Source organism: Enhydra lutris, unplaced genomic scaffold (genome assembly GCF_002288905.1).
Source record: "Enhydra lutris kenyoni isolate GAN:26980312 unplaced genomic scaffold, ASM228890v2 scaffoldscaffold92, whole genome shotgun sequence".
Lineage (NCBI taxonomy): Eukaryota > Metazoa > Chordata > Mammalia > Carnivora > Mustelidae > Enhydra > Enhydra lutris.
In genome coordinates, this window is record NW_019154176.1 from 701,144 (window position 1) to 728,245 (window position 27,102).

Sequence of the window (27,102 nt, forward strand, 5' to 3'; positions counted from 1 at the left end):
ACACTTAGCTGCCCAAGCCACCCAGACGCCCCTTGATGATCTTAACGATAGTCGTACTTTGCGCCCACCACCTCATTGCCTCCTTCAGGCCTTTGTCCAAGTGTAACTGGTCAGGGGCACTCACACATGCTGTAGCCGCCCCAGTGCTGAGGAGGGAGCAGTGGCTCCGAAGGGAGGAATGGGGGCCGCAGAGGCGGTCGGTTTAAACCCCAGCCATTTGGGGCCTGAGCCGGGGCTGTTGGTCCTCACAGGGCATAGGATGGGGATGGACGTGGGACCGTGCTTGTTCTTCCATCGTCACGCTAACCCTTGCCACACAGGGCACCATGCTCAGTGCTTTCTTCGGGAACATTCTGTAGCACACAGACTCCTCAAGGCCTAGCGCTGGGCTGTCAGTGCTGATCTCACAGACTGGGAACGGAGGCCGAGGAGGCTGTCCAAATTGAGTGCGTGTCAGAATCATGGGGGCGGGCACATAGGTCCGTCCGAGGGGCCTGGTTTCTCCCTGGAGATGCTGACTCAGCAGGCCTGGGGCAGGGAGCTAGGAGCTGCATTCCCAACCAGCCGCCGGTGCCGCCGGTGCCGCTGGTGCCGCTGGCACACACCACCCCCCCACAACCCCCAGCCACACTGAGATGCTCTGGCCCCTCGGATGTGCCTGGCCAAGGAGCGGCAAGGCCAGGCGCCACGGGTTCTTTCAGAATATGAGAGCCTTTCCTCCCAAGCCATCTCTCCCGCTTGCATGGCGTGGCGTGAAGTTAGGGAGGCACCCAAGACCACCCTCACTTCTGACACCAGTTGCAAGTTCGGGAGTCCTTTAGACCACCCTCAGATTGGATGATTCCCTAGAAGCACTCCCAGAATTCCTCAACACTGTTATACTCGTGGTGAACAGTTATAGATAAAATCAGCTGAGGAACGAGGTGCATGGGCCAGGGTCCTGGAGGGTCCCCTGCCCTGGCCTCCTGCGGGTCCCTGCCCATGGAGCTGTGGGCAGCGCCACCTCCCCCACGATGCTGCGTGACAACATGCACAGTGTACTGCCAACCTGGGACGTGCTCCTGAGCCCCGGGGTCCAGAGTCTTCACTGGGGCTCAGTCGTGTAGACCTGGGTGACCACCCACAGGACCGACCTCAGTCCCCAGCCTTCTGGAGGTCAACTGATACCCAAAAGCTCCTACTCACATTGTCAGCGTGCTCTTTTGCTAGGGCCGCTGTAACAAAGGACCACAGGCTGGGTGACTTTGACAACAGAATTGAATGCCCTGCAATTCTAGGGGCTGAGAGTTCAAGATCAAGTCGTCAGCAGGGTCGGCTCCCTCTGAGGGCCAAGAGGGAAGTTGCTGTTCCAGGCTTGCAGCTGCCTCTCTTCTCCCTGTGTCTCCACACCATCTTCCCTTTGTGTGTCTCTCTGTGTCCAAATTTCCCCTTCTTATAAGGACACTGGTCATACTGGATTAGGGCCTACCTTAACGGTCTCGTTTTAACTTGATCACCCGTTTCAAATTTGGTCCCACTCTGAGGTACGAGGGATTGGAACTTCACCATATGAATTTGAGGTGGGGAGGACACAGTTCAACCCATCACAGGTGTGTAGACCATCTGGCCTGGCCCAAGGCCCCCAGGCAGACAGATGCTCGGCAGGCAGGACACCCCCAGTGCTCAGAGGCACCTCCGAGCCAAGGGCAAAGACCTTACCACACAGGTGGGCACACCGAGAAGCCTGTCTTGTAGATGAAAGACCTGAGGTCCGTACAGCCTGCGTCCTGGATAGAGCCAAGCTGGGGGGTGGGGGGGCGCATCTCCTTAGTGGGGTCTTCCCTCCCCATAGGCCTGAGCCGGGCCGGGCTCCCATTTGGACTGATGCGCCGGGAGCTGGCGTGCGAAGGCTACCCCATCGAGCTGCGGTGCCCAGGCAGCGATGTCATCATGGTGGAGAACGCCAACTACGGGCGCACAGATGACAAGATCTGCGACGCCGACCCTTTCCAGATGGAGAATGTGCAGTGCTACCTGCCCGATGCCTTCAAGATCATGTCGCAGAGGTGAGCGGCCCCAGCCCACCAGGCTCCTGGGGACCCTGGATAAATGCCTGTCCTCCACATGCCCCCTGGCCCAGGCACCCTGTTCCCCCTCCATCTTCCTTCTATGCGTCCAGCCCGTTACCTGAGCACCTGCTAGGTGCCAGGTCCCGTGCAAACAGCCAGGGAGACCCAGCCCCTTTTCCCCGGCAGCCTGCACCCACTAGGTAGCTCCGGAAGCTCGTTCCAGGATTCATGGGGGAGGAAGTGGAGGTCTTGGCAGTGTAGAAGCAATAGCGTGACAGGGTGGAGGTGTCATGGGAGCTGAGGGAGAGCCCAGAGGTCACGCAGGCTGCCCTGAGGAAGTGACAGTCTGAACACAGAAATTGCACGTGAGCATCAGAGACAAAGTGAGCGCCTGAGTGTGTGAGGCTGTGTGTGAGTGGGGGGGAATGCCAGGCAGAGGCACCTCACGTGCGAAGCTGCAGAAGGCTTCCTCACACCCACTGCCGGCGCCGCGGAGCTGGTCAGCTCTTCCTTCACCATACACGCCTCCCCCCCCCCCCCCCCGATTTAACCGCCCCTTCTGCCGTGGGCTTCCTCTGGGGTCACCATACTACCTTCTGCCCCATCTTGCCTGCCACGGGCTGTTCTCTCAGCCAGGGGGTGCCTGTGAACACCTGAGCGGGGGCACGCCCCTCACTCAGAGCAGAAGCCTTTCCCCTGAGGCCCACAAGGCCCTTCCCTGGGCCCTGTGCTCTGCTCCTGGTGCTCCCTGTCTCCACGCTCCCCTTCACTCGCTTGGCTCCAGCCGCCCTGCCAGCTCCTTAGGTGCATCTCCCCTATGGGCCTCCTCTGGGTCTTTGCATCGGCTGTTCCCCCTGCCTGGAATGCTGTTCCTGACACCTGCAGGGCTCTTCCCTTTCCTTCCCCATGGATTTTCTTACCTGACTGTCCTCTCAATGAGGCCTGTCTCTGAAATCACAGCCCCCCCCCACTTCCTGGCCCCTTCCCTGCTTTATCTTCTAGCCCTGACACCAACCTTAGTTCTGGGGAATATTTTGTGTCTTTATCATGTTTGTCTTTCCTCACTGGGCTGTCAGCCCCATGGGGACAGTGTGCTGTGTCTGTCACTGCTGTGTCCCCAGCCAGATACATAGCAGGCACTCACTGCATTTTTTGCTAAACGCCTGACAGAGGGCAAGGTTCCCTCCAGGGCCCAGAGCATAGAACAGAAGAAGGAAAGGAGGGCTGGAGCCAGCTCTGCAGCTCCTTGAATGTTGGCAGAGGATTCTAGAATAAGTCACCGGGCAGGGTCACGGAGAGCCTCCAGAGAGTTTTGGGCAGGGGACAGGTGTGGTCACGTGGCTCAGATGTGGGCCAGGCTGGAGCCACCTCATTCCCTGCCCCCCACCTTTGCTCCCTCAAACACACACCTGTCCAGCAGGCCTCCCCCTCCTCCCCTTTCCCTGTGTGACTCCCCTGCATGAGCTGCCCTAATCCAGCTTCCCGGCCTTGCTTAGGCTGTGCCCTGTCCTCCTTGGGAATCCCTCTCCTCCCACCTCCTGCCTCCAGCTTTCTCCTTGGCCACCTCATCCCTTTAGCACCGGCCTCGGGGCTGCGGGGTCTCCATGGTCCCCCCAGCGTCCCCCCAGCTGCTGTCAGCTGGCCCAGTTCTGGCTTTCATGGGTTCTCGTTTCCAAAAGGGGGAACGCTGAACCGTGTAGTTCCAGAGGCCCAGGGAGTGAGGGGCCGCCGCTCTGCCATCTTAATGCCTGGAGGTGAGGCTCTTTGTATTAGTTCAGGTACAGCCCTGCTGCTCTGATGGAGACACCCCAGAACAGGCAGAGTGGCCTAAACCAATAGCAGGGGAGAAGATCCTCAGCCCTTGCTTCCCTCTGTCTCGGAGGCTCCCGCACCCAGCCGTTCTACGGGCCACCTTGGGCTCATCCCGTCCCCCACCGGAACTCAGTCCTGAGTACTGCCAGCTGCAGGGGAGGCTGGGACGCGCGGCGTCCAGCCGTTCTCTCTTCTGGATATTGAGGTGAAATTCACCTAACATGTCCACCACTTCAAAGCGAGCAGTTCAGCGGTAGCTAGTACATTCGCAGTGTGGCGCACCCACCTCCCTTTGGTTTCAGAGCATCTCCCCAATGGGAAACGCCATTCCCGGGAGCCGTGACTGCCACCCTCCCCTCCCCCAACCCCTGGCAGCCACCGATCCGCTTTCTGTCGCTGCACACTGACCCGTCCCAGACATTACATCTGAGGATCGCGGAATGTGGCTTTCGGAGCCTGACTCCTTTGGCTTCACGGTGTCTTCGGGTTTGTCCACATCGTGGTACACCTGAGCTCTCTTTTTAATGGTCAGATCATATTCCGCTCTGTGGATGGACCACGCTGTGCTTAGCCATCCTCTGCCAGCCGACACCTGGGCTGTTCCTACCTCTGGCAGTTGTGTAAATGATGTTGCTGAGAGCACTGACATATAAGCAGTGGTTTGAGCCGCTGCTTCCCCCTTCCTTGGGGAGCAAAGCTGCTGGGTCACAGGCAACTCACGGCTTAACCTTCAGAGGCCAGGGCTCAGGTTTTAAGGGCGTTGAGGTGGGTGGGTAAGAGCAAACCCTCATGAATTAACGTCCTGCCCCGCCGAGACCGGGCCTGCGGTATGGCCCAGAGACCTCAATTGGAGAGACAGACAGCACAGGAGAAACATTTTTCTGTTCATACGTCGGCTTCCCTTTGTACATTAGTTAGGCTCCCAGAAGTTGGTGGGGACTCCGAGTCCCCAGGGGGCACCGAGAATGGCTTGTGCGTGAGGTGAAGAGACGGCCACTGTCCTAACTGCAGGTCCTCAAGTCAGCGCCACCCAGAGTGCGAGACCCATGTAAGGCGTGGCCCAAGGGGGACACAGGCAGGCACTGTGAGCCTCTTGTCAACAGCGTGTTGGCAGAGACGCTGCCTCGTACATGTGGCTTCACGTCTCACTCTTCCGTGAACGGGGAGGGGCTTTCCAGCCCATTTGGGAAAAATGCCAAGGACGGAATGGCATCAGTGACACGCAGCTGGGATGTGAGGACGGGGAGCTGGGGAAGCAGTTTACGGGGCAGGGACACCCTGAGTTTGCTGCCTTATGGGGCCAAGAGCAGAAGCCTGGCTCTTGGGAAAGGGACAGCACACAGGACACAGAAGATGATGTCCCCATAGGCCCCGGGCCTTGGTCGCCACAATTCCGTCTCCGCTTCGGGGTGCCCATTCCTCTCCTGACCCTGAACGCACCCCCCCACCCTGCCCCATTCTAGGCCGGTCTTTTCCTAGCTCCTCATCTCTTCTCTGCAGGTGTAACAACCGCACCCAGTGCGTGGTGGTTGCCGGCTCTGACGCCTTTCCTGACCCCTGTCCTGGGACCTACAAGTACCTGGAGGTGCAGTACGACTGTGTCCCCTACAGTGAGTCATCTTGTTCCTCATGCGGACACGGGCCCTTCCCCATCCCAGAAGCAAGTGAGGAGGAGACACCTTGACCTTACACACACACACACACACAGCCAAGTTAGGACAGGCGCAACCGGGGCAGCAGAGCCTGCTCCCTCCCTCACACACTGTCTCCTCCCAGACCCCTGCCCCCAGTCAGTCCCTGCTCCACCCCCACCCTCCCAGGCTCTGTCCCTGTCCACAGGACACCTTCTCCCCCTCTTGTTACCCTGGCCTGCTAACCTTGCCCCTTCATAGGTAGAAGGGCTCATTTACACCCTTCAAGGCCACACCCCAGAACTTGCTTGGTGCATTTCCCTATCTCCTGGTGACCTGGACCTGGACCTGGACCAGCTGCCCTCCAGCCTCTCTACCTCCCTTCCCTTTCTGACCACCCCTTACACACCCACTCTTCCCTCTCACTCACTCCCCTTCTTTCCTCAGCTCCCTGTCCTTTCTCTTGTCCCCGTCACCTCTCATGTACTCCCAGTCCTGCTGCTTCCCAGTCCTGGAAGTGGAACTCCAAACCCACAGAGAGGCAGACTGCCCTTGGAGGCCTGGCAGCAGATCTGGTGTGGAGGGCTAGGGGCATCTTCCACAGATACCTATCTCCTGGTTAGTGTGCCCATTACCATGATAGCACTTCCTGTCTGCAAGGGAAGTGCTGCCATGTTGGACTGGGGTGGTCCCCAGGAAACCTGAGGAGGGTGATCTGGGGAGCCAGGGGCCTGGCTTTCTTGCATCTAGTCAAAGGGAACCAACAAAGACAGGGTCTCTCCTCCTCAGCATTCTGCTCTTAACATGGTCCTTCTTTCCTGCCCTCACTGTCCCTTCCCTTCTCCCCATCATCCATTTCCCTCCTCTCCCTGCCAGCTTCATGTAGCCAACCTGGAGGTAGGGCCTCCGGGCAGATGGGGGAGGAGGCAGGGCCACCAGAGTGTCTGAGTGAGGGGGGCAGGGGCAGGGGAGCAGGAGGCCCTGTGACTCTCCCTCCTCTGCCCTCCCACCCCAGCCTCCCCCCTCAACCTTTGATTTCTCCTCGCAGGTGATGACCTACGTGCCAGGGGAAACAGGATCACTTATGTGCTTCCATAACCTTCTTTTACTCCTCACCCTTTCCTTTCAGCAACTCAGGCCTCCAGCCGCCATCTGAGGGGGACGCCCATCTGATCCTTGAAGCCTCCCCACAGCACTGGGGACACTCTCCACCCACCCCCATGGCCGGGGCAGCACGGACGGGAGGCGGGAGGCTGGGAGCATTGCACAGCGGGAAACTCAGGCTGGGTTTGAGGCTTGGCCTGTCTCTTAGATTTTCTGAGTCTGAAACTTGAGCAAATGACTTAAACTTCTCTGAGCTGCTGCAGAAGGAGGCGAGAGGCCAGGAGAACACACGTGTGAGGTGCCTGGCCCAGGGCTGGCCACAGAGCCCACTCCCTGTGGCCGAGTGCTGGATGCAAACTCTCCCCAGGGCAGAGGCTTTGTCCTCACCCCCCAGCGCCGAGACCCGAGCCTGGTTCAGGATGTGCTCAGTAATGGTACAGGTGCCTGCCCAAGCCAGCTTAGCTCGTGTCTTCATCTGTGATGCTGGGAGAGGGTCCCTTCTGGGGGATGCTGCCACAAGCAGAGAGAACATGGGTAAAGCTCCTCCTGCACCCTGTACCATAAATATATATGAAGGAAACGGTGCCCACTTTTGCTCACTGTGTGGCCTCCGTTGTGTCGGTTCACCGAGCTGAGCCTGTTTCCCCGTGTGTAGACAGGGTTCTGGAAAGACTGCCTGGGAAGTACCTAGCACTTGATCACTTAGGAAGCAGGAGGCACTTGGTAGTCATCGCTTTTGTTGTGACCATTCGTAGTGATTTTTACCAGTTATTGCTGGGAAATGAAAAACAAAACGAATGACGGATGATGATCACAAACCCTCCTGAGGCAGGTGAGATAAAGGGTGGGAAAAACATCCCTTGGTCCAAGTGGAGTCCAAAGCAAGTTGGCATCATGTGGGTAAAGAAGCAAGAAGCAAGTTAGAGGGCACAGGGAGGAAAGAGGCATAGGACCTCCTGAAGCTGACACCCCCCCCCCCCACCGAGTGTGGGCCGGGGGCCGTGACCCATGGAGACCAGGATGACCCAGGGGATGGGCAGCCCCGGTCTGACTTAGAGAGAGCGAGCCTGAGCCCCGGGGGAGGCAGGACACACAGTGAATGTGTCTGGGACACCGTGGGGCCACGTGTGCCCTCAACAGGCAGAACCCAGGGCTGAGGGGGTGTAGCTCCTGGTTCCAGAAGGAGGAGTTCCAAGGGTGACAGAAGCCAGGCCAGAGAACAGGGAGGCGGGGCACTCACTTGTCCCCCACTGTTCGTGTTTGCTGAGCACTTCCTGCGTGCCAGGCCCTGGATGAGGTGCTGGGAAGGAAGCCAAACTCTCCCCTGTAGAACCCCTGCTTGTGCCTCTAGAGCAGTGGCAGGAGAGCGAGGCCCTGGTCAGAGGTTCCTGAGGGGCCAGGGACAAAGAGCCTGAAGGGGGAGCAGCCTGGGCAGCCATCTGGCCCTGGGCTTCAGAGGCTGGGGTGACCCCAGTGCTGGTGCAGGCGAGTCAAGGGTGGGTGCAGGGGCCCACCACGGGGAGGGGGCAGTGGGTGCGTGGGACTCCCCCACCACACACACAGACACACCCCAGACAGGCCCGACTAACGCTGGATTTGCCTTGCAGCTGAGCACATTCTAACCGTGCCCCTTCCTCCCTCAGGTGCGCCCACCCACTGGGCACCAGGCAGGGAGCTCCTGGCTCCTAGGCCCCCGGGTCGGGGGGTGGGTGCTGGGCAGACAAACTGAGCCACAGGCTGGCCCCGGGGGAGCGTGGGAGCGTGTCTGTGCCCCCACGTGCTGTCTGTGACGTCCGCCCCCCCCACCCCAGCTTCTTCCTTCTCTGCCTCTGTCTCCCCCACCAGGCTCTCTGAGGCCCAGGGGCTCTGCTGCTCTGCCTCCCTCTCTCTCTGTGTTGGCTTTTCTTGGGTTGTGAGGGCTTGGGGGAAACTCAGCTGGACTCTAGCAAGGCCAGCACAGAAAGGGGGGGGGGTCAGCATGTTCTCCCAGCTGGGGGCGTCCAGGCCCCTGGAGGCACTGAACCCCCTCCCCCTGGGCCCCTGCTTCCGGCAGGAGGGCAGCAGGTGGGTTGTGCGGAGGGGGAGGGAACTGGGTGGCCCTTTCACCCCCACCACTCCCTCCCCAGTGCTCCCCAACCAGAGCCCACCTTCCAGCTGAAGCTCCCCCCTCCCCAACCCCTACCACACTGAGGGTGCCCCTACCTGTCTGAGGGCCCGTCCACCTGCCTGTTTGTACCCCCTCCCCTGTGTCTCTCTTGGTCTCTGTCCTCGCGTGTCTCCCTCTCCCTGTGACTGTCTCCCTGACACCCCCCCCCCAGAGAAAGGGACTTGGGGGGGGGCTGAGCTGATGCTGCCTTCGGGGTTGGGGAACCAGGATGAGGAAAGGAAGGAAAAGGGGGCATGTTGCCAGATAAGAAACGAAAGCAATTTAATCTTTTTTTTTCTCTTTTTTTTCTTGCACATTTTTTTTTTCAATTTGTTTTCTCTCTCTCTTCCGATGCTTAAAGTAGAAGTGGAGCAGAAAGGTAAACGCACTGTTACCAATGCTAACCCCTAACTCACACTTTGTTCTCGCCTGTACCGTACTCATGTGCCCCGCCCTCCCTGCCCGGCCCCTTTTTCTCCCCACCCCAACTGGGTCCAGTTGGTGTCCCCCACCCCGGGTGTCCTCCCGGTGGGGCCAGCCCTGGTGCCCCCACGGGCGACTCCACCTGCCAGACGCCCGAGGAAGCTCCTCTCTGAGCACGGGCAGGACCTTCTGTCTCTCTCTCTCTTTCTCTCTGCCTCTTTCTTTCTGTCTCCCTGCCCCTCCTTCCAAGTCCCAGCCCTTGCGGGGGGACCTGGCCTTCTCTCATACTTATTTTGCCTCCTTCAGGAGAAGTGTGTAAGCATCCAGGGCGGGAGGGGAGGGAGGGACCCCCTTCTCTGGCTCCTGACTGGGGGCAGAGTACGCGGGGGTGAGCGGTCTTCTTTCTCTTCTTCCTGCCCCAACTTTTGTACCATGTGTCTGGCTCAGGGGAGGTGGGATGGAGGGGACACCTTTGTTTTCCTTTTGGGGAGCAGATTCCTTCTATCTCTCGGGCTTCTGGTGGCATAAGTTCCTTCTGGTTTGGCGTTTCCAAGGCCCAGAGCTGTTTTGGAGCACGGAGCACCCGTTTCCCCCCACCCCCAAACCCCATCCTTGACCGGCCGGGGGGCCCAGCCCTGGGGAGGGATGTAAAGCTGCTCCCAGTCCTGAGAGGGCAGTCTGCAAATTGGGGGCAAAGGGGCGGGGGTGGGCCTCATGGTGGGGGGAGCGCTGGGTGGGGGAACATTTTCTCTGGTTCTGAAACACTTGCGAAGCTGCAGTCAGGGTTTCTTCTGGGCTGTTTTGGTTAGAGGACGGGGCGGCGGGTGGGGGGGGGGGTTGGGGGAGGTATAGGCCGGGTCTGGGGACTTCCACGAGCACCGTAATTTCTTGAGCACTGTAATTTCTTGTGGGGTTAGCCTGCAGCAGAGGAACAGGAAAACTCCATGGTGGGTGGAGCGCTCCCCTACATAGGGAGAGGGGAGGGCTTGCAGCAGAGGAACTTGGAGGGTGGGATATTGGGGATGGTCCCGTCTTCCCGGGAAATTTCTGGCTGTGGGGACGGCCTGTGGTGAGCCATCCTCGCAGGATCTCTCTTGCCTTGAAATTACGGTGGTCTGTGGAGCATCCCCTTTGAGGAAGGTGGGGCGGGGTCCCTCCAAGCTGCTCCCCTCCCCCTGCCCTCCCCCATCTCAGAGAGGCCTGGGCAGCCAGCCCAGGCCCCCAACCCTCACTGCCCTGCCACTCTCTCCCTCTCTCTCTCCCTGAGTCTCTCTCGCACCCAGCACCAGACACTCTTCTTACAGGCCCGGTGGTGGTTTGGATACCGGTGGTGGTTGATACTGCAGCCCTGGATCTTTTCTCTTCAAGGGTGGGGTGGGGAGGGGGGAGGGAAGAGGAGGTGTTGGGAGCTTGGTGCTGGGGAGGGGTCCTTACTGTCAAAGGCCCCAGGCAGACCCTTCCTCATCTTCTCCCCCTTCCCCAGGGTAACCTCTAACCATGTTTTCCTTCTCCAAACCCTCTGACCAGGTCAGGCTTTGAGACCTCCCACTGCCCTCTCACACACACAGACATGTCTGCTCAGGGGCCACAGAGCTGGCAGGGGTCCTGGCTTGGGGAGAGGGGAGACCTGGGCACAGAGGAAGAAGGTGGAGGCCAGGTGTGCTGGACACAGGGTGCAGGCCAACCCCTCAGGGTATTGGGGACAAGGAGATGACGGAGCCTCAGGATGCAAGCCAGGATCCCTCTGGTTCCTGCTCACTTCTGTGTCCCAGGCTCCCCTCCCCCTCCTAAAACAGGGTGTGCTCCTGGCTGCTTTGCATCTGGGGCCCCTGGGGCCTAGCTGTTGCTGATGCTGTGAAGGGAGGGCTAGATATCCCCCCACCTAAGCCTATCACAGAGTGAGGCTGAAGTGGGGGAATGAGGAGTGGTGCCTGTCCATAACCCTCTTGCCACTGGGGCTGCCCCCCCAACCCCGCACTGGGTCCCAGCCCTCCCTGTTCCGTTTAGGGCCAGCTGCTTTGGTGACAGGCCAAGCAGGAGCAGAGAATTCACTGCAAACCCTCACCCTGGCCTGTCTGTGGGTTTAGCCATCAGGGTGGTGAGAGGGAGGCCCAGCCATCCTGGATGGAGGGGTATCTGGACATCACCACTCCCAAGTCCAGACCCCTACTGGGTCAGTAAGGGGAGGCTAAGAGCAGGTGGAACTGGGATGTGACGGGGCAAGGGTGGGCAGGCCGGCGGGGGCCAACGAGATGCAGTTGAGGTTTTCCTCCTTTTCAGGGAATGGGGGGGTGGGGCGGGGCCCCCCACCTTTCTGACATCAGCGCTGCCTTGGTCCCTCCTCCCGAGCCGGGGATGGTTGCAGGTAAATCGGGGTCCGGGGCAGGGGAGGGTGGGGGGGGGCCTGGCTGGGGCGGGCTGGGTCTTTATCCTAGCTCCTGGTTCCCTCCCTTGCCCCCTCTGAGCTGGACCTGGGACTGCCCCCCCGAGGGACCCTCAGTCGGGCCTGGGCCTTGGAGTGAATTCTCTGCTCACCCCTCTCTCCTCGCCAGCACTAACCCTTTCTTCCCAGGTGGTCTCCAGCGTGCCTCCCTTGGAGCCAGGACCTCGCCGAGGCCCCCCACCTTGTCTCTCTTCCCTCCACGCAGCTCTCCTCCCCCCTCCCCACCTCTCCCCGGGAGCCCCCTCTTTTCCCATGTCCCCAACCCCCCTCCCCTGTGCACCAGTGTCAGAGTCTGCTGCTGAACAGGCCCCATGAGAGACCTTGCCGGCTGGGGGCAGGGCGGGGCACCCTGCAGGAGGGGCTGGACTTTTCCAAAAACCCTTCCTCACCTACTGATTACGTGGGTACTGGGCGTGGGGGGGGGCACAGGCTGCATCAGGAACTTTGGGTGCCTCCTCTACCCTGGAATGGGGGGCACTCCTGACACCCACAGTGGGTACGGAAACATCACTCTACCTTACAATTTTTGCCGGGGGGTGGGGGGGAGAGGGAGAAAACAAACAAAATCTTGTATCCTGGTGTGGTTGGTGAAGGATGGGACCCTCGACCCTAGCTCTTACATAGGGGGCTGTGATGATGGCAAAGGAGCAGGGCACTGAGTCCCTGGAACCTCAAAGCCAGGAGTGGCAGCAGGGAGGGGATCTTTCCGCCCCCACTTAAGACACATGAGGAAGTCTGGGAGGGCTCTTGCCAAACCCTTTATCCCCAGCCTGTGGGGTCTCCAGCAGCCAGGGAAGGAAAGAGGGGCACCACCTCTCCCCCCAACCCCCACTAACCCTGCTCTTAATGGCCTCCAGGGTTGACATCTCCAGGGAGAGGGGCAGCTGGGCAGGGCAGGGGTCCCAGCCCGGAAACCCCCTTCCCATCACCAGCCCTACCAAGCAACCGTGACTGCAGCAGCAGGAGGGGACAGCCTGGCTACCCCAGGCCACGTGACCAACTTGCCTCTTTCTCTCCCCCCTCTGCTCCTCCTCTCCCCGTGTCCTCCCCGCCTGCCCGCCCACCCGCCTGGCCCAGTCTTCGTGTGTCCAGGGACCCTACAGAAGGTGTTGGAGCCCACGTCCACGCACGAGTCGGAACACCAGTCTGGCGCGTGGTGCAAGGACCCGCTGCAGGCGGGAGACCGTATCTACGTCATGCCCTGGATCCCCTACCGCACGGACACGCTAACGGAGTACGCCTCGTGGGAGGACTACGTGGCCTCGCGCCACACTACCACCTACCGCCTGCCCAACCGCGTGGACGGCACGGGCTTCGTGGTCTACGACGGTGCGGTCTTCTACAACAAGGAGCGCACGCGCAATATTGTCAAGTACGATCTGCGCACGCGCATCAAGAGCGGGGAGACCGTCATCAACACGGCCAACTACCACGACACGTCGCCCTACCGCTGGGGGGGCAAGACGGATATCGACCTGGCTGTGGACGAGAACGGGCTGTGGGTCATCTACGCCACTGAGGGCAACAACGGGCGCCTGGTGGTGAGCCAGCTCAACCCCTACACGCTGCGCTTCGAGGGCACGTGGGAGACGGGCTACGACAAGCGCTCGGCGTCCAACGCCTTCATGGTGTGCGGAGTCCTGTACGTGCTGCGCTCCGTGTACGTGGATGACGACAGCGAGGCGGCTGGCAACCGCGTGGACTACGCCTTCAACACCAACGCTAACCGCGAGGAGCCGGTCAGCCTGGCCTTTCCCAACCCCTACCAGTTCGTTTCCTCCGTGGATTACAACCCTCGCGACAACCAGCTGTACGTCTGGAACAACTATTTCGTGGTGCGCTACAGCCTGGAGTTCGGGCCGCCAGACCCCAGTGCCGGTAGGGACGGCTTCCCCTTATTCTGCCGCCTGGGCCCCAGGGTGGGGGGAGCATGCCGTGTGCTGAGAGCTGGGACCTGGAGGTGGCCCCGGGGATCCCTGGAGGGCAGAGTCGCACAGCACCGGACAGAGGCTGGTCTAAGCGGTTCACAGTTAACTCGTTCAGTTGTCACGGTTCGTGAGGTAAACTGAGGCACTGGGCAAAGAGTTAGTTTACTCCTTTGAGGAGTAACTCTGGAGTCTGCGTTCCTAACCACTAAGTTGCACCGCCTCCCTCAGGGGCCTGTGCACTCCTAATCCTAGAACCTTCATCAGCCACAACCCTGGGTGGAAGCCTCCCATCAGTGACACAGAACAAAGCCCAGCTGCCAGTACTGAGGGTGAGGGTCCTGCTGCAGTCTCTCTCAGCCCCCCTCAGCCCCGCTGCCCTCTCTGAGCAGCCCCAGGGCACGGGAGAGCCTGAGCCAGGCCACCCTTATTTGCATAATGGGGAACTAAAGCGCGCACAGGGAAGGGACCCGGCCAGGTTATAGTGACCATAATGAGAGCAGAATGAGAATGGGAGGAGGCTGTGTTCACACATTCCATTGCTGGCAGGTTCTCTTTGGTTGCTCTCAGACCTCAGGCTACACTCAAGTGAATTTTTACTGCTTTCTGATGCTTTAGATGGTCTTGGGGACAGAGAGAGGCCAGGGGAGATCTCCCAGACCCGGTGGTGACCAGGATATCCTCCCTCTTCGGGGAAGGTACTAGCATTCCTGGGCATGCCATGGCAGGGCCCCCGGGCACAGGGTGACCCTGTTTTGTATACCCTCTTCCCTTCCAGGCCCAGCCACTTCCCCGCCTCTCAGCACAACCACCACAGCCCGACCCACACCCCTCACCAGCACGGCCTCTCCTGCGGCCACCACCCCGCTCCGCCGAGTGCCCCTCACCACACACCCGGTGGGCGCCATCAACCAGCTGGGACCTGACCTGCCTCCAGCCACAGCCCTGGCTCCCAGCACCCGGCGGCCCCCCGCCCCCAATCTGCACGTGTCCCCAGAGCTCTTCTGTGAACCTCGAGAGGTGCGGCGGGTCCAGTGGCCGGCCACCCAGCAGGGCATGCTGGTCGAGAGGCCCTGCCCCAAGGGGACCCGAGGTGAGTACAGAGGCTGTAGTCCCCTCACTGTGGCTGACTTGGGGAGGGGCCAAACCCAGTCTGGCCAGGGAAGGGCCGGGAACATCCCACCACTCAGCCCACGCACCTGTTTCCCCTGCCAGAGTGCGGGCTTTATGAGGACAGGGCTTGCACCTGACACCTGCAGCTGTGTTCCCAGAGCCCAGCAGAGCTCTCGGGGCCTGGGAGGAGCTCAGTGAGTGCCCCTGCCTTGTCCCCTCTTGCAGTGCCAGGCAGACCATGAAGGGAGCCTACGGGAGGTGACTTGGGCCCCCGGCTTCACGCTGAGACGGACCGGGCCCCAGAGCGGCCAGTGGCAGCCCAGAGAGCTGCTGAAGTGACAGGCGGGGTGGGGCCAGGAGCACGTGCTCCCAAGTGGAGCGATCCAAAGGGAGGGTCTGAAGAGGCTTAAGGGAGAAGGGGCTTTGAAGATGGACTTTGCTAGAAAGTTTCGTTTCTGGGAGACAAAGATGGAAGGAAGAGGAGCCAAGAGGGGGAGCTTAGAAGTGAGGGGTAGCTTATGTCACCTCACAGTGATGCCTCTCTTGACTGTCCGGCCCTCTTCATGTCTGGTCTTCCGTGTTTCCTTCACCTCTCTTCACCTATCTGTCCCCCTGTCATCTCCTTCCCCGCTGTGGCCCCTCTTTCTCTCCTTCCCTGTGGCTCCCTTCTCCGTTCCTGTCTGTCCCTGCAGGAATTGCCTCCTTCCAGTGTCTACCAGCCCTGGGGCTCTGGAACCCCCGGGGCCCTGACCTCAGCAACTGCACCTCCCCCTGGGTCAACCAGGTGGCCCAGAAGGTACCAGCAGCAGCTGTCCCTCCCAGATGGGCACATTTGCTTGCACACTGGGCCCTGGGTGGCCGGGCACAAGGCGCACTGGGGGCAGTAGAGCAATTGGGGAGACAAACGGGCAGGTCCGGGAGCCAGGACTGTGTGGGTCCCCTCCCTGGCCTACAGAGGGAACAGAGACGGATGGGGAGGGAGAAGGGGTCAGAGAGGGAGGGAGGAGAGGGGCCAAGCAGGCTGGGCAGGTGAAAAGGGAACATGTGGGAAGCAAGATGGTCTCTGAGATAGCTGGGGGTCCCTACTCCCACCTCACACAGATCAAGAGTGGGGAGAACGCAGCCAACATTGCCAGCGAGCTGGCCCGTCACACCCGAGGCTCCATCTATGCGGGTGACGTGTCCTCCTCCGTGAAGCTGATGGAGCAGCTGCTGGACATTCTGGATGCCCAGTTGCAGGCCTTGCGGCCCATTGAGCGGGAGTCAGCGGGCAAGAACTACAACAAGGTGGGGCACGGCAGTGGGGCCAGGGGTGGTGGGGGCGGGTACTGCCCTGAGGGCTCAAGAGGAGTCCAGCCTGTTACCTCCAAGCGGGGCGGTCAGAGAGGAGAGGACTGATCCTAGGCATACTGGATCTTCCTCCTAAGCTGCCCTCGGAAGGTCCTTAGGGTTGAGGGTCCCTTAGGAACAGGTCTCGCTCATGCCCAGCCCTGCAGAAGACCCAGCTCTCCAGGGCCCAGATGTGACAATGTTGGCATTAGGGAAGCTGACAGCGCCTCCATCTCTTTTCCCAGATGCACAAGCGGGAGAGAACTTGCAAAGATTACATCAAGGTGAGGCCCGGAGGGTTCCTGCTGGCCAAGAGGGGGTGAGGCAGCCCTCACCATCATGTGGGCACGCCCCACGCAACACGGGATGGAGGCTGAGAGGAGGATATGCAGAGTCAGAGTCCAGCCCAGGGAACTGGAGGATGTGGGGGGAATCACAGTGCCGTCCCCTCATCTGCATAGGCTGTGGTGGAGACAGTGGACAACCTGCTGCGGCCAGAGGCTCTGGAGTCCTGGAAGGACATGAATGCCACAGAGCAGGTGCACACCGCCACCATGCTCTTGGATGTGCTGGAGGAGGGCGCCTTCCTGCTGGCCGACAATGTCCGGGAGCCCGCCCGCTTCCTGGCTGCCAAACAGAATGTGGGTGAGTGCTGCAGTCATGCCCAGGGCAGGATCAGGTGCACACCTTTCTTTTTTCAAGATTTTATTTGCGAGAGCAAGCGAGTGAGCGAGCATGGGCGTGAGTTGGGGGATAGGGAGAGAATCTCAAGCAGACTCTGTTGAGCATGGAGCCTGATGTGGGGCTCAGTCTGCCAACCCTGAGATCATGACTGGATGCAAATCCTCAACCATGGGGCCTGCCAGCTAGGGATGCCCTAGCCTTGGGCCTCTTGCTACAGCTGGGCCCTTGGACTGGAGACGGACCCTAACCCACCTGCCCTGCCATGCCCTGTCCCTACAGTCCTGGAGGTGACAGTCCTAAACACGGAGGGCCAAGTGCAGGAGCTGGTGTTCCCTCAGGAATACCCAAGCGAGAACTCCATCCAGCTGTCCGCCAACACCATCAAGCAGAACAGCCGCAACGGTCAGTGTCCAAGCCCTGGGCTGGCGTCCCTGGTTCACTTAGGAAGAACATCAGGTCTTAAATTGTATTGGGTTGAAGAATCCAAGGAAAGGGTGGGGCTCATAACGACACACAGAGTTGTTCTCCATTCAAGCAAGCATAACGTTTCAGGGGATTTGTGGGGTCCCCCCAAAGCCCCAGAGCATAGGACACTTTGTAGTTTGCAGGGCTTACTTCTGTGTAATGGCAGTCAGTTCTCATAGCTCAGGGAGGTCTGTCCCATTTGAGACTAAGGCTCAGAGAAGTTGGGGATTTGCCCGAGGTCACACAGCAAGTGAGTTGGGGGTTGGGGACGCAGTCCCTATGTGTCCTGGCATACTATACTGCCTTGCCATTTGGAGCTGCCTACAACTGAGCAATGGTACATGGAAGGGCTCCCGAAGCCCCTGTTACCTGGGCCACAGCCTGGCTTCAGAGGTCCCCGTGACCGGTATGGCTGAAGGTATTCTGGCTCAGGACCGATAGCACACCCCGCTGTGCCTCTCCTCTCCAGGTGTGGTCAAAGTGGTCTTCATCCTCTACAACAACCTGGGCCTCTTCTTGTCCACCGAGAATGCCACAGTGAAGCTGGCGGGGGAAGCAGGTACAGGTGGCCCCGGCGGCGCCTCCCTCGTGGTGAACTCGCAGGTCATTGCGGCGTCCATCAACAAGGAGTCCAGTCGTGTCTTTCTCATGGACCCTGTCATCTTCACCGTGGCCCACCTGGAGGTGAGCTGAGGCGTCCCCGACCCCCCTGGGGGTCCCGCCATCTTCCGTGTCCCCAGGCTGTATATTCTCCCCACTGTGCGTTCACCTACCCCAAGAGCAAGTTACAACCCCTCCCTGGGGCACCAGTCCAACCCCCACCTCAACAGCTTGGGCCATTTGCCCCCAGAGATCCCACACTGTCACCTGGAGCCCCAGGCACTTTTCTCATGCTTGTCACCATCCCCATAGCTGGGTGTGGGGGCTGGAACGGGACTCCCTGGATCTGACTGCCCGGCCACCACCACACAACAGGCCAAGAACCACTTCAATGCTAACTGCTCCTTCTGGAACTACTCGGAGCGTTCCATGCTGGGCTACTGGTCAACCCAGGGCTGCCGCCTGGTGGAGTCCAACAAGACCCATACCACGTGTGCCTGCAGCCACCTCACCAACTTTGCCGTGCTAATGGCTCACCGTGAGATCGTAAGCTGGCCGGCGCTCCACTCCTCTGGGCAGGCCCACTTGCTGGCCTGGCTTTGCATGGCATCCTAGAGAGCGCTGCATGGGCAGTGCCAGGGAAGACCAGCTTCGTGGGCATTGGGGGGTGGCACCAGTCTTGCCCGGGGCAGGAGGCCACATGTCTGGTTCTTTCTGGTCATGGTCCCACCTTCTCCCAAGGCACTCTGGAGAAGCAAGTTGGTGTCACCTTTGTCATCTCTCCACAAGCCTCCCAGAGCATGAGGAAGTGAGCGTGCCACCTACAGAAGGGTGGGGGCCAGCAAGTTGGCCGGGGGCAGAAGGCCAGATGGGCAGCGCTGGTGGTACTTGTGGCCTGTAACCTTGCACACCACCAGCACCTGGCTGAGCCCAGGATGAGCCTGGCCAGTGCAAGGCCAGAGGTGCTGAGCGAGCCCCCTGCTCCTATCCCCAGTACCAAGGCCGCATCAATGAGCTGCTGCTGTCGGTCATCACCTGGGTGGGCATCGTGATCTCCCTCGTCTGCCTGGCCATATGCATCTCTACCTTCTGCTTCCTGCGGGGGCTGCAGACCGACCGCAACACCATCCACAAGAACCTGTGCATCAACCTCTTTCTGGCCGAGCTGCTCTTCCTGGTCGGGATAGACAAGACTCAGTATGAGGTGGGCCAGGGTTTAGGGGCAGAGGCAGGTGGGAAGAGAGGCCGTGCTGGCCCGGGTAGCCCGTCACCTGTGGTGCCCCTCCCTGCCCCCCAGATTGCGTGCCCCATCTTCGCTGGCTTGCTGCACTACTTCTTCCTGGCCGCCTTCTCCTGGCTGTGCCTGGAGGGCGTGCACCTCTACCTGCTGCTGGTGGAAGTGTTTGAGAGCGAGTACTCCCGCACCAAGTACTACTACCTAGGTGGCTACTGCTTCCCGGCCCTGGTAGTAGGCATCGCGGCGGCCATCGACTACCGCAGCTATGGCACCGAGAAGGCGTGAGTGTCCCGTCCCCCCCACCCCCAACCATCCCCCCGGGGTCTCTTCCTGCCTGGCTCCCTGCTCAGCAGAATCCCCTGGGCCAGGACCTTCAGGGTAGCGGCCTTCCTGCTCCTGAGATCTAAGGCCACGGTCTACAGAGCCCCTGGGGACTAAGATGGGAGGGAAGGGCTTTCCCACCTCTGTCTACCCCAGTCCCGCTTCCTTTATAGCTGCTGGCTCCGAGTGGACAATTACTTTATCTGGAGCTTCATTGGACCTGTCTCTTTTGTTATTGTGGTAAGTGGGAAGGTGGTACCCACAGTACTATGTCTCCCTCCTTCACACAAGCTAGCCTTGATCCTTGAGCCCCGCCCCCACTCTCCCCAAGCCCTGAGAGGGCTGGTTTGAAAACCGTCGAAACTGAGCAGCCAACTAAGAGGACAAGAACAGAGCGGGTCTGTAAAGCTCCGATACCAAAGCCCGTCCATCCAGGAACTGTGATTTGAGCCCCTGCCTTGTGTCAGGCTGTGAGCCCTGTCCTCCCACCACCAGGAGCCACATTAACAGACAGTTGTTACCAGTCCGCAGGCACCTGAGGTCAGGTACATCAGCGGAGGAGGCCCAGAAGAAGGGGGCGTTGAGGCTGAGACTGGGGCAGGAGTTCACACTGGGAGGTGGAGGGACCCCAAGGGACCCCCCAGCCTAGCCCCGCTCCTGCCCCACCCCCAGGTGAACCTGGTGTTCCTCATGGTGACCCTGCACAAGATGGTCCGGAGCTCGTCTGTGCTCAAGCCTGATTCCAGTCGCCTGGACAACATTAAGTGAGCACCCCTTCCCTTCACCCCTGCCCCTGATAGCTCCCTACCAGGCTTGGTCTCTCCCGGGGCTTCCTAAAATGTGGTGTGCTCACCTCCAGTATCACAAGATATGACTTTAAGGACAAACGTGGTGTTTTATTCTGCTTGTTGTGTATCTACTTAACAAGTATTAGAAAACACGGTATTAACATATCTAATTTGTGCTTTTGGGGACATACTTCTTAGGGTGAGGCCAAGTTGAAAAGTAAGTCCAATTCAGAGCCACTTAAAGAGAAATGGGCAGCAAAAGATAGTTTAAGGGTCTGGACATATGGCCTAAAGCTGAAGGCAAATGACTGATCTTTGCAAAACCCCAAACCCCAAGCTCAGGCCCTGGCTGGGTGAAAATACCACTATGTAGACAATTTCCCCCACACCCCCCCCCCACCAAAAGGCCCACTCACCCCAGATGGGTCTTTGCATATAGCATCCAGACCCACCTGAAGAAGGACACATGACAGCAGGGGGAGGTTTCTCCACTGGCAAGGACTTTGACATCCCTGTCCCCCTCCCCGCCCCCCCAGATCCTGGGCCCTGGGGGCCATCGCGCTGCTCTTCCTGCTGGGCCTCACCTGGGCGTTCGGCCTGCTCTTCATCAATAAGGAGTCAGTGGTCATGGCCTATCTCTTTACCACTTTCAACGCCTTCCAGGGGGTCTTCATCTTTGTCTTTCACTGCGCCTTACAGAAGAAGGTGAGGTCAGGGAAGGGGTCCAAGTGCCTGCCTTCTGCAGTGGGACCTGGGTCTGCTGTGAGGGGAGCACAGGCTTGGGGTCAGTGAGGATTTAGGCAGGGGTAAAGAGGGTTCTAGAACAGAGCAAGATATGGCAACCTGGGGGAGCGAAAGATGAGGACGGATTTGGGGAGTTGGGAGAGCACATGGCAGGATTGTGGTAACAGGGCCAACTCACCCACCCACAATGTGGGGGTACAAACCACCCAGACGGAAGGTTTCTACTTCAGTAGGTACAAGATAAACTGTAAGTTTTGTAGTGATAAAGTTTCCTTTTCAACATGCTTACAGGAACTCCCAGGCTCACACATTCCTGCCCAGGCTTACCTTCCTTTCCTCCCCTCCAGCCATCCTCTCCTCTGCTTTCTCTCCAACACCTAGACAGGGCACACCTGGGTGGCTCACTCAGTTAAGCCCCTGCCTTCAGCTCAGGTCATGATCCCAGGGTCCTGGGATTGAGTCCCACATCCGGCTCCCTGCTCAGCAGGAGGCCTGCTGCTCCCTCTCTCTCTGCCTGCTGCTCTCCCTGCTTGTGCACACTCTCTTTCTCTCTCTGAAAAATAAAATCTTAATAAACGAACCACCACCACAACAAAAAACACACAAGAGCTAGACGGGACCCTCTTCAGGGTTTGTTCTTATCCCTCCCTACAAGGCCTGCTGCCCGATTTCCTTTATATCTTTGCTGGGATGTTTCAAGGAGAATTCCCCTGGTCTATTTGAACTCAAAACCCCCCATCCACATCCCCCAACCCACCAGCACTGCCTGACTCCCTTCCTGGCCATTTTGGTCTGCACAGCACCCAGCAACATCAGACGTTCTACACAAGGTGCTATTGTTTGCATCTACGTATGTCTCTCTGTACCAAAATACTAGCTTTTGGAGGTAGGGCTGTGTGAATGATTGGTTTTGTACCATCCCTGGGGCCTAAACTATGCCAGGAACATAGCAGATGCTCATTAAAGATCTGTTGAGTGAATGAATGAGAAACTCAGTGGATGTAGGGAAAGGAGGATGGGCCTGAGCAGGGAGAGTGCCTGCCTTCCTGGCTAGCTGCTGGGGGACAGGAGACAACGAGGTTTCTGAGGGCTGCAGAGGCACTGCCAGCTGCATGCCTTCCTCCCCCAGGTGCACAAGGAGTACAGCAAGTGCCTGCGTCACTCCTACTGCTGCATCCGCTCCCCACCCGGGGGCGCTCACGGCTCACTCAAGACCTCAGCCATGCGGAGCAACACCCGCTACTACACAGGAACCCAGGTATCTGGGCAGGGGCCAGGGCTCTGGGCAGGGCTCCCTGGGGCTGAGTATTGGACCCAAGACCCCAAGAGGCAGGTTAGCGCCCAGCCCAGGTCCCTAGTGGTGCTCAGCAGGCAAGTAGCCTCAGAAAGATCTTGGGAGGGTGGGCAGTCTGGGTGTGGGGGGACTCACAGCCAGGCTGTGTCCCCAGAGCCGAATCCGGAGGATGTGGAATGACACGGTGAGGAAACAGACAGAGTCCTCCTTCATGGCAGGCGACATCAACAGCACCCCCACCTTGAACAGAGGTGAGACGGCATCCCTTGCCCTTGGCTCTATCCCTCAAGATTCCTGGACCAGTGTCTCTGGGCCACCTTGTGACCTCTGATGTTCTGGACAGGTACCATGGGGAACCACCTGCTGACCAACCCTGTGCTGCAGCCCCGTGGGGGCACCAGCCCCTACAACACCCTCATCGCTGAGTCGGTGGGCTTCAATCCCTCTTCACCTCCTGTCTTCAACTCCCCAGGTAAGAGCACTCTGGTACAGGAAGAGGATGACAGCCCTGGTCAAGGAGTGTGGTGGGGTCTGCATCCCGAGACACTCTGCTTGGGGCATCCTAGTGCTTCCTGAATTGGAGCCTGGGCTGGACTTTCCAAGCACACTCTCACCTTCTCTCTTTTCCCTCCTGGCCGGCACCTACAGGGAGCTACCGGGAACCCAGTAAGTGTGACTTGCCTGGTAATGTTTCTGAGGCCGGGAGGGGAATGCGGTAGTGGCCTCCAGGGATGGCCTCACTCAGGGAGAAGCATTTGGGTGCCCTCCGACCCACCGTCCCCACCCAGACCCCACACACACCTCACACACATACAGCCAGAGGGGATTATATTTCGCCCTCAGATAAGCAAAGAATGTGATGATGGTCAGAGCACAGGAAATGCAGCTGATCACGAGGCCTCTTCACACTATTGAGATTCTGAACCTCTAGGGAGGAGACCTAGAGGGAACTGGTCCCCACCCCCACCCCCACCCCCCGTTCCACCAACTTGCTTCTGGGCTGCTATCCCCACTACCAGTGAGGAAGAATGGGAACAGGAGATCCCAGCCCCCGGGGAAGCAGGCACCCCCCTTCCCATGTGCCTACACCCATCACTGCCCACACTCCTCTTGAGCTGGGTCCCCTTTGCCTGCAGAGCACCCTCTGGGAGGCCGGGAAGCCTGCGGCATGGACACACTGCCCCTCAACGGCAACTTCAACAACAGTTACTCCTTGCGAAGTGGGGATTTCCCTCCAGGGGACGGGGCCTCGGAGCCGCCCCGAGGCCGGAACCTGGCCGATGCTGCTGCCTTCGAGAAGATGATCATCTCAGAGCTGGTACACAACAACCTGCGGGGTAGCAGCAGCGGGGCCAAGGGCCCCCCACCACCTGAACCCCCCGTGCCACCTGTGCCAGGGGGTGGTGGCGAGGAAGAAGCAGGCGGGCCCGGGGGTGCTGACCGGGCAGAGATCGAACTTCTCTACAAGGCCTTGGAGGAGCCACTGCTGCTGCCCCGGGCCCAGTCGGTGCTGTACCAGAGCGATCTGGATGAGTCGGAGAGCTGCACTGCGGAGGATGGGGCCACCAGCCGGCCCCTATCCTCCCCTCCGGGCCGGGACTCCCTCTATGCCAGCGGGGCCAACCTGCGGGACTCGCCCTCCTATCCGGACAGCAGCCCTGAGGGGCCCAGTGAGGCCCTGCCCCCACCCCCGCCTGCACCCCCCGGCCCCCCGGAAATCTACTACACCTCGCGCCCACCAGCCCTGGTGGCCCGGAACCCCCTGCAGGGCTACTACCAGGTGCGGCGGCCCAGCCACGAGGGCTACCTGGCGGCCCCGGGCCTTGAGGGGCCAGGGCCCGATGGGGATGGGCAGATGCAGCTGGTCACCAGTCTCTGAGGGACCTCATGGACCAGGGGCTGGTGGCCCAGGCCAGGGAGGGAACCCTGGGTGGGGCTCCAGTGGGAGAGGGAGACTCATGGAGGCAGTGGCTGGTGGGCCACTCTCTCCAGGTACCCTTCAGCCGTGGGCCCTCTAGGCCCCTCAGGAGCTCTGCCGTGGGGGCCTGTGGTGCAGGGTTCACAGACAGGGTTTCCTACCAGCCATGCGCACCAGCTCGATTTGGGGGAAGTGCAGTAAGGAGGAGCCAAGAGGTCCCCAAGGGAGTAAGGAAGGAGAAATTGGATGGGTGCAGCCCACTCTTTACTTCCCCCTCACCCCTACCTTCCTACCCTCTGGAGGAAAATGAGGGCTTTGGTTTCCCTGGGTCAAAGGCCCTACTGAATGGAACCTGTCAGCTGCTCCTCTCTCTGCAGCCAGAAATGCTGCTAGCTGCACCAGGAAGGAGCAGTGGGAACAGACAGGTTCCTCCTGCACTACAGTTCCCTACTCCTGGAGACTCGGGCCTCTCCCGAGAAAGCTCCAGGGCAAGAGGAATGGGTGGTTGTGGCTGCTGGTTTAAAGGTGGAACTTTCTCTGAAGCTCCTTCCCTCTGCTCTTCGTCCTTGCCTCCCCAGCAAGCCTGCCCATCATCCTCCTCAAGTGCACCCAGTGACCCCCTACCTTGGGGTGACTCCTGATGAAGCACAACTCCCCACAGGGCCCCCAGCCCACAGGGGTGGCCATATTTGGGCAGTTCCCAGTCCTGTGGGCTCGGCTATATGGGGAGCAGATTTTGGGTCTGGATCTCCCTGGGGAGTGGGTCCTGGGCTTGGATCTTTCCCTAGGGGGCCATCTTACCCCTTCCTCTCCTCCTCCTCCTCCTTCCCCATTGCTGTAAATATTTCAACGAAATGGAAAAGAAAAAAAAAGACAAAAAGAAAAAGAAAAAGAAAATCTCATCACTTGAAGCCACCGGGAGCCTGTGGCCCAGCCAGCCCGGGGCTTTCTCCGGAGCAGAGTGGCGCCACCGGGCCCTGGCAGCCAGGACTTCTCCATGTATGTGTGCATCCCCAGCCGGGGTGGGCGGGCCACCAGAGCAGCTTTTTACAATCCAGAGACAGAAAACAAAATCTAGAAGCAACAGCGAAACAAAGAACCTGTTTCCTTCCCGGCACCGTTTCTGTCGCCTCTTTCCCTGCTCCGCCTGTTCCCTGGCATCAGTCAGCCCTCCTGGGGCGTGTACCTCACTGCCTGCCCCAGGACCGGGGCCTGTCTCCCCCTCCCCTCACCACTGGCCCAGGGGAGGCACCCTTACACCCAAAGATGCTTTTGCCAAGATGGCTGCGCTGTCCCTTTGAGTTCTTGCTTCTTGTATATTGCTTCTGGGACTCTCTGGGTGTGGAGGAAGGGACTGATTTCCCACCTAGAGCGGATGATGGGGGAAGAAAAGTGAAGGCAGCAGGTGGTGGGTGTGACGGAGGCTGGGAGTGATGAAGTTGTCTTCTCTTGTGGAAGGAGGGGGGCCACAAAGGTGAGAGATCATCTTCCCTACCCTACACCATCCTACAGGGAAGGCAAAGCCAGGTACCAGGGTCTGCAGTCAGGACACCCTTGTACCAGGCACCCTACCCCAGACTTTAGACTCCAGAAGCTTTGGGCTGGGGATGTCTCCTGAGTACCTCTTCCAGCACCCTCCTCTCTAGCCGCTCACCCTGGCCTTCCCACCCTGCCCCCCAACTCCTTGAGAGTAGGGTAGTCCCATTGCCACAGTAGCCCAGCCCTGTCATTGCCATTCTCCCAGGGGTGGCCCTCCACCTCTACTCTGACCCCTTCTTGTCTCTTTTGCCCCTCCCTCTTTTCTCACAAGTGCCATGAGTTTTCAAACATCTTGGGTCTCAGCCTGCTGCTGCCATAAACGACTTTGGGTTTAAGGGGGGGGGGGGCTCTAGGGAGGAACTGGGAGAAAGGGACAGGTAGGTGGCTGGAGGAACCCTTTTTGCTGCTAGAAAGCCCCTCCCTTCTCCTGGGGAGCTGGGGCTGGCTTGTCCCCATCAGTTAGGGGAGAAGGGGTCAGACCAAAGATGGTGGTTTGTCCCATGTAGGGAGACAGGTGTGGGGAGAAGGCAGGGTTGGGTTCCATCTCTAGCTTTTTCGGGTAGGGAGGCTTAACCTCTCAGCTGAATACCATAGGTAAGCCTAGGTGGGGAAGAGAAATAAGGACAGGGACAGTCTTGGCCAGACCGCTCTGTGGCCTTCCTTGGCATCACTAGGCCAGGAACTCCACTGTAGGAAGGGGCAGCCAGAGGTCTGTGAAGAGTTGGCAAGAGAAGAGGGATGATGGAGATGGCCCAGCATGAGGTCCAGCTAGAGCCAGAGGCTGCCTCTGACACCAGCAAGAGGGCTAGGAGAATAGGCTTGGTGGGAGAGTTCACCGGGGGACTGGAAGTATAATAAAGGATCTGCTTCCTTGCCCCTGACCAGCCCTCCTCTCTCTCCAGACACTGACAATCAGGGGAGAGGGGGTGGGGTGGATCCCTAAGTTCCCATTCCAGCCAAAATCACCAAGGTGGATTCCCAGGCCTCAGAGCTGCATGGCAGGGCCCCCTGGTGGGGTTGGACACCACTGCAGCCTAGTGCAAAGCCACCCCCAAGAGCCCAGGTGTCCCCTCACCCCAACCAGACCTGGTGCCTTGACACCCCACCCCAGCTGGGACGGTATAGAGAAGGAAGGGTCTTGGTTTCCTCTCCTACTCCCTTCCTTGGGCTCCTGAATTCATTTCCTTTTAAATCTAGTATTTTTCTCTTTTTTGGGGGGGGGGCATTTTTTTTTGTTTCCCTTGCCTTCCTTTCTGTCTCCACCTCTTTCCCTGTGTCTTTCTCACTGTTTCTGTGTTCCTCTTTCACCCTTGATTTCTCTGTGTCCATTCGGGCCTCCTCCCCTCTCCCATCCCTTCCCTGCCGCCCCCCCATCCCTCCTTGGTCTCCTTTTCGATATGCCAAACCAATTTTGGGTCGAGTGCATTTAACGAGAACAAAACAAAAGGCTCATAACAAGAACGTTTCAGAAAAAAACAAAAAGTTTTAAAAAAATTGTTGAGTCAAAAAAACAATAAAGAAATTCAGATTTCTTGGAA

At 59.4% G+C, this 27,102-nt stretch overlaps 1 protein-coding gene across 2 annotated transcripts in view; it reads left to right on the forward strand.

The window, feature by feature from the left end:
• LOC111162521 (adhesion G protein-coupled receptor L1) overlaps positions 1–27,102 on the forward strand; it is a 43,905-nt gene extending 16,803 nt beyond the window's left edge. Inside the window, exons 3-24 of one of the 2 annotated variants that reach the window (XM_022526990.1) lie at positions 1,832–2,045; positions 5,361–5,470; positions 9,106–9,120; positions 12,685–13,485; positions 14,311–14,625; positions 15,338–15,441; positions 15,747–15,932; positions 16,220–16,258; positions 16,436–16,619; positions 16,938–17,060; positions 17,593–17,807; positions 18,099–18,269; positions 18,718–18,927; positions 19,021–19,241; positions 19,455–19,521; positions 19,954–20,045; positions 20,606–20,774; positions 21,943–22,071; positions 22,262–22,358; positions 22,451–22,579; positions 22,756–22,773; positions 23,244–27,102. In XM_022526990.1, the coding sequence (XP_022382698.1) occupies positions 1,832–2,045; positions 5,361–5,470; positions 9,106–9,120; positions 12,685–13,485; positions 14,311–14,625; positions 15,338–15,441; positions 15,747–15,932; positions 16,220–16,258; positions 16,436–16,619; positions 16,938–17,060; positions 17,593–17,807; positions 18,099–18,269; positions 18,718–18,927; positions 19,021–19,241; positions 19,455–19,521; positions 19,954–20,045; positions 20,606–20,774; positions 21,943–22,071; positions 22,262–22,358; positions 22,451–22,579; positions 22,756–22,773; positions 23,244–23,986 (4,352 nt within the window). In that variant the 3' untranslated portion in view covers positions 23,987–27,102. The remainder of the gene's footprint in view (positions 1–1,831; positions 2,046–5,360; positions 5,471–9,105; positions 9,121–12,684; positions 13,486–14,310; positions 14,626–15,337; positions 15,442–15,746; positions 15,933–16,219; positions 16,259–16,435; positions 16,620–16,937; positions 17,061–17,592; positions 17,808–18,098; positions 18,270–18,717; positions 18,928–19,020; positions 19,242–19,454; positions 19,522–19,953; positions 20,046–20,605; positions 20,775–21,942; positions 22,072–22,261; positions 22,359–22,450; positions 22,580–22,755; positions 22,774–23,243) is intronic. The other variant, XM_022526989.1, reaches the window with a different exon arrangement.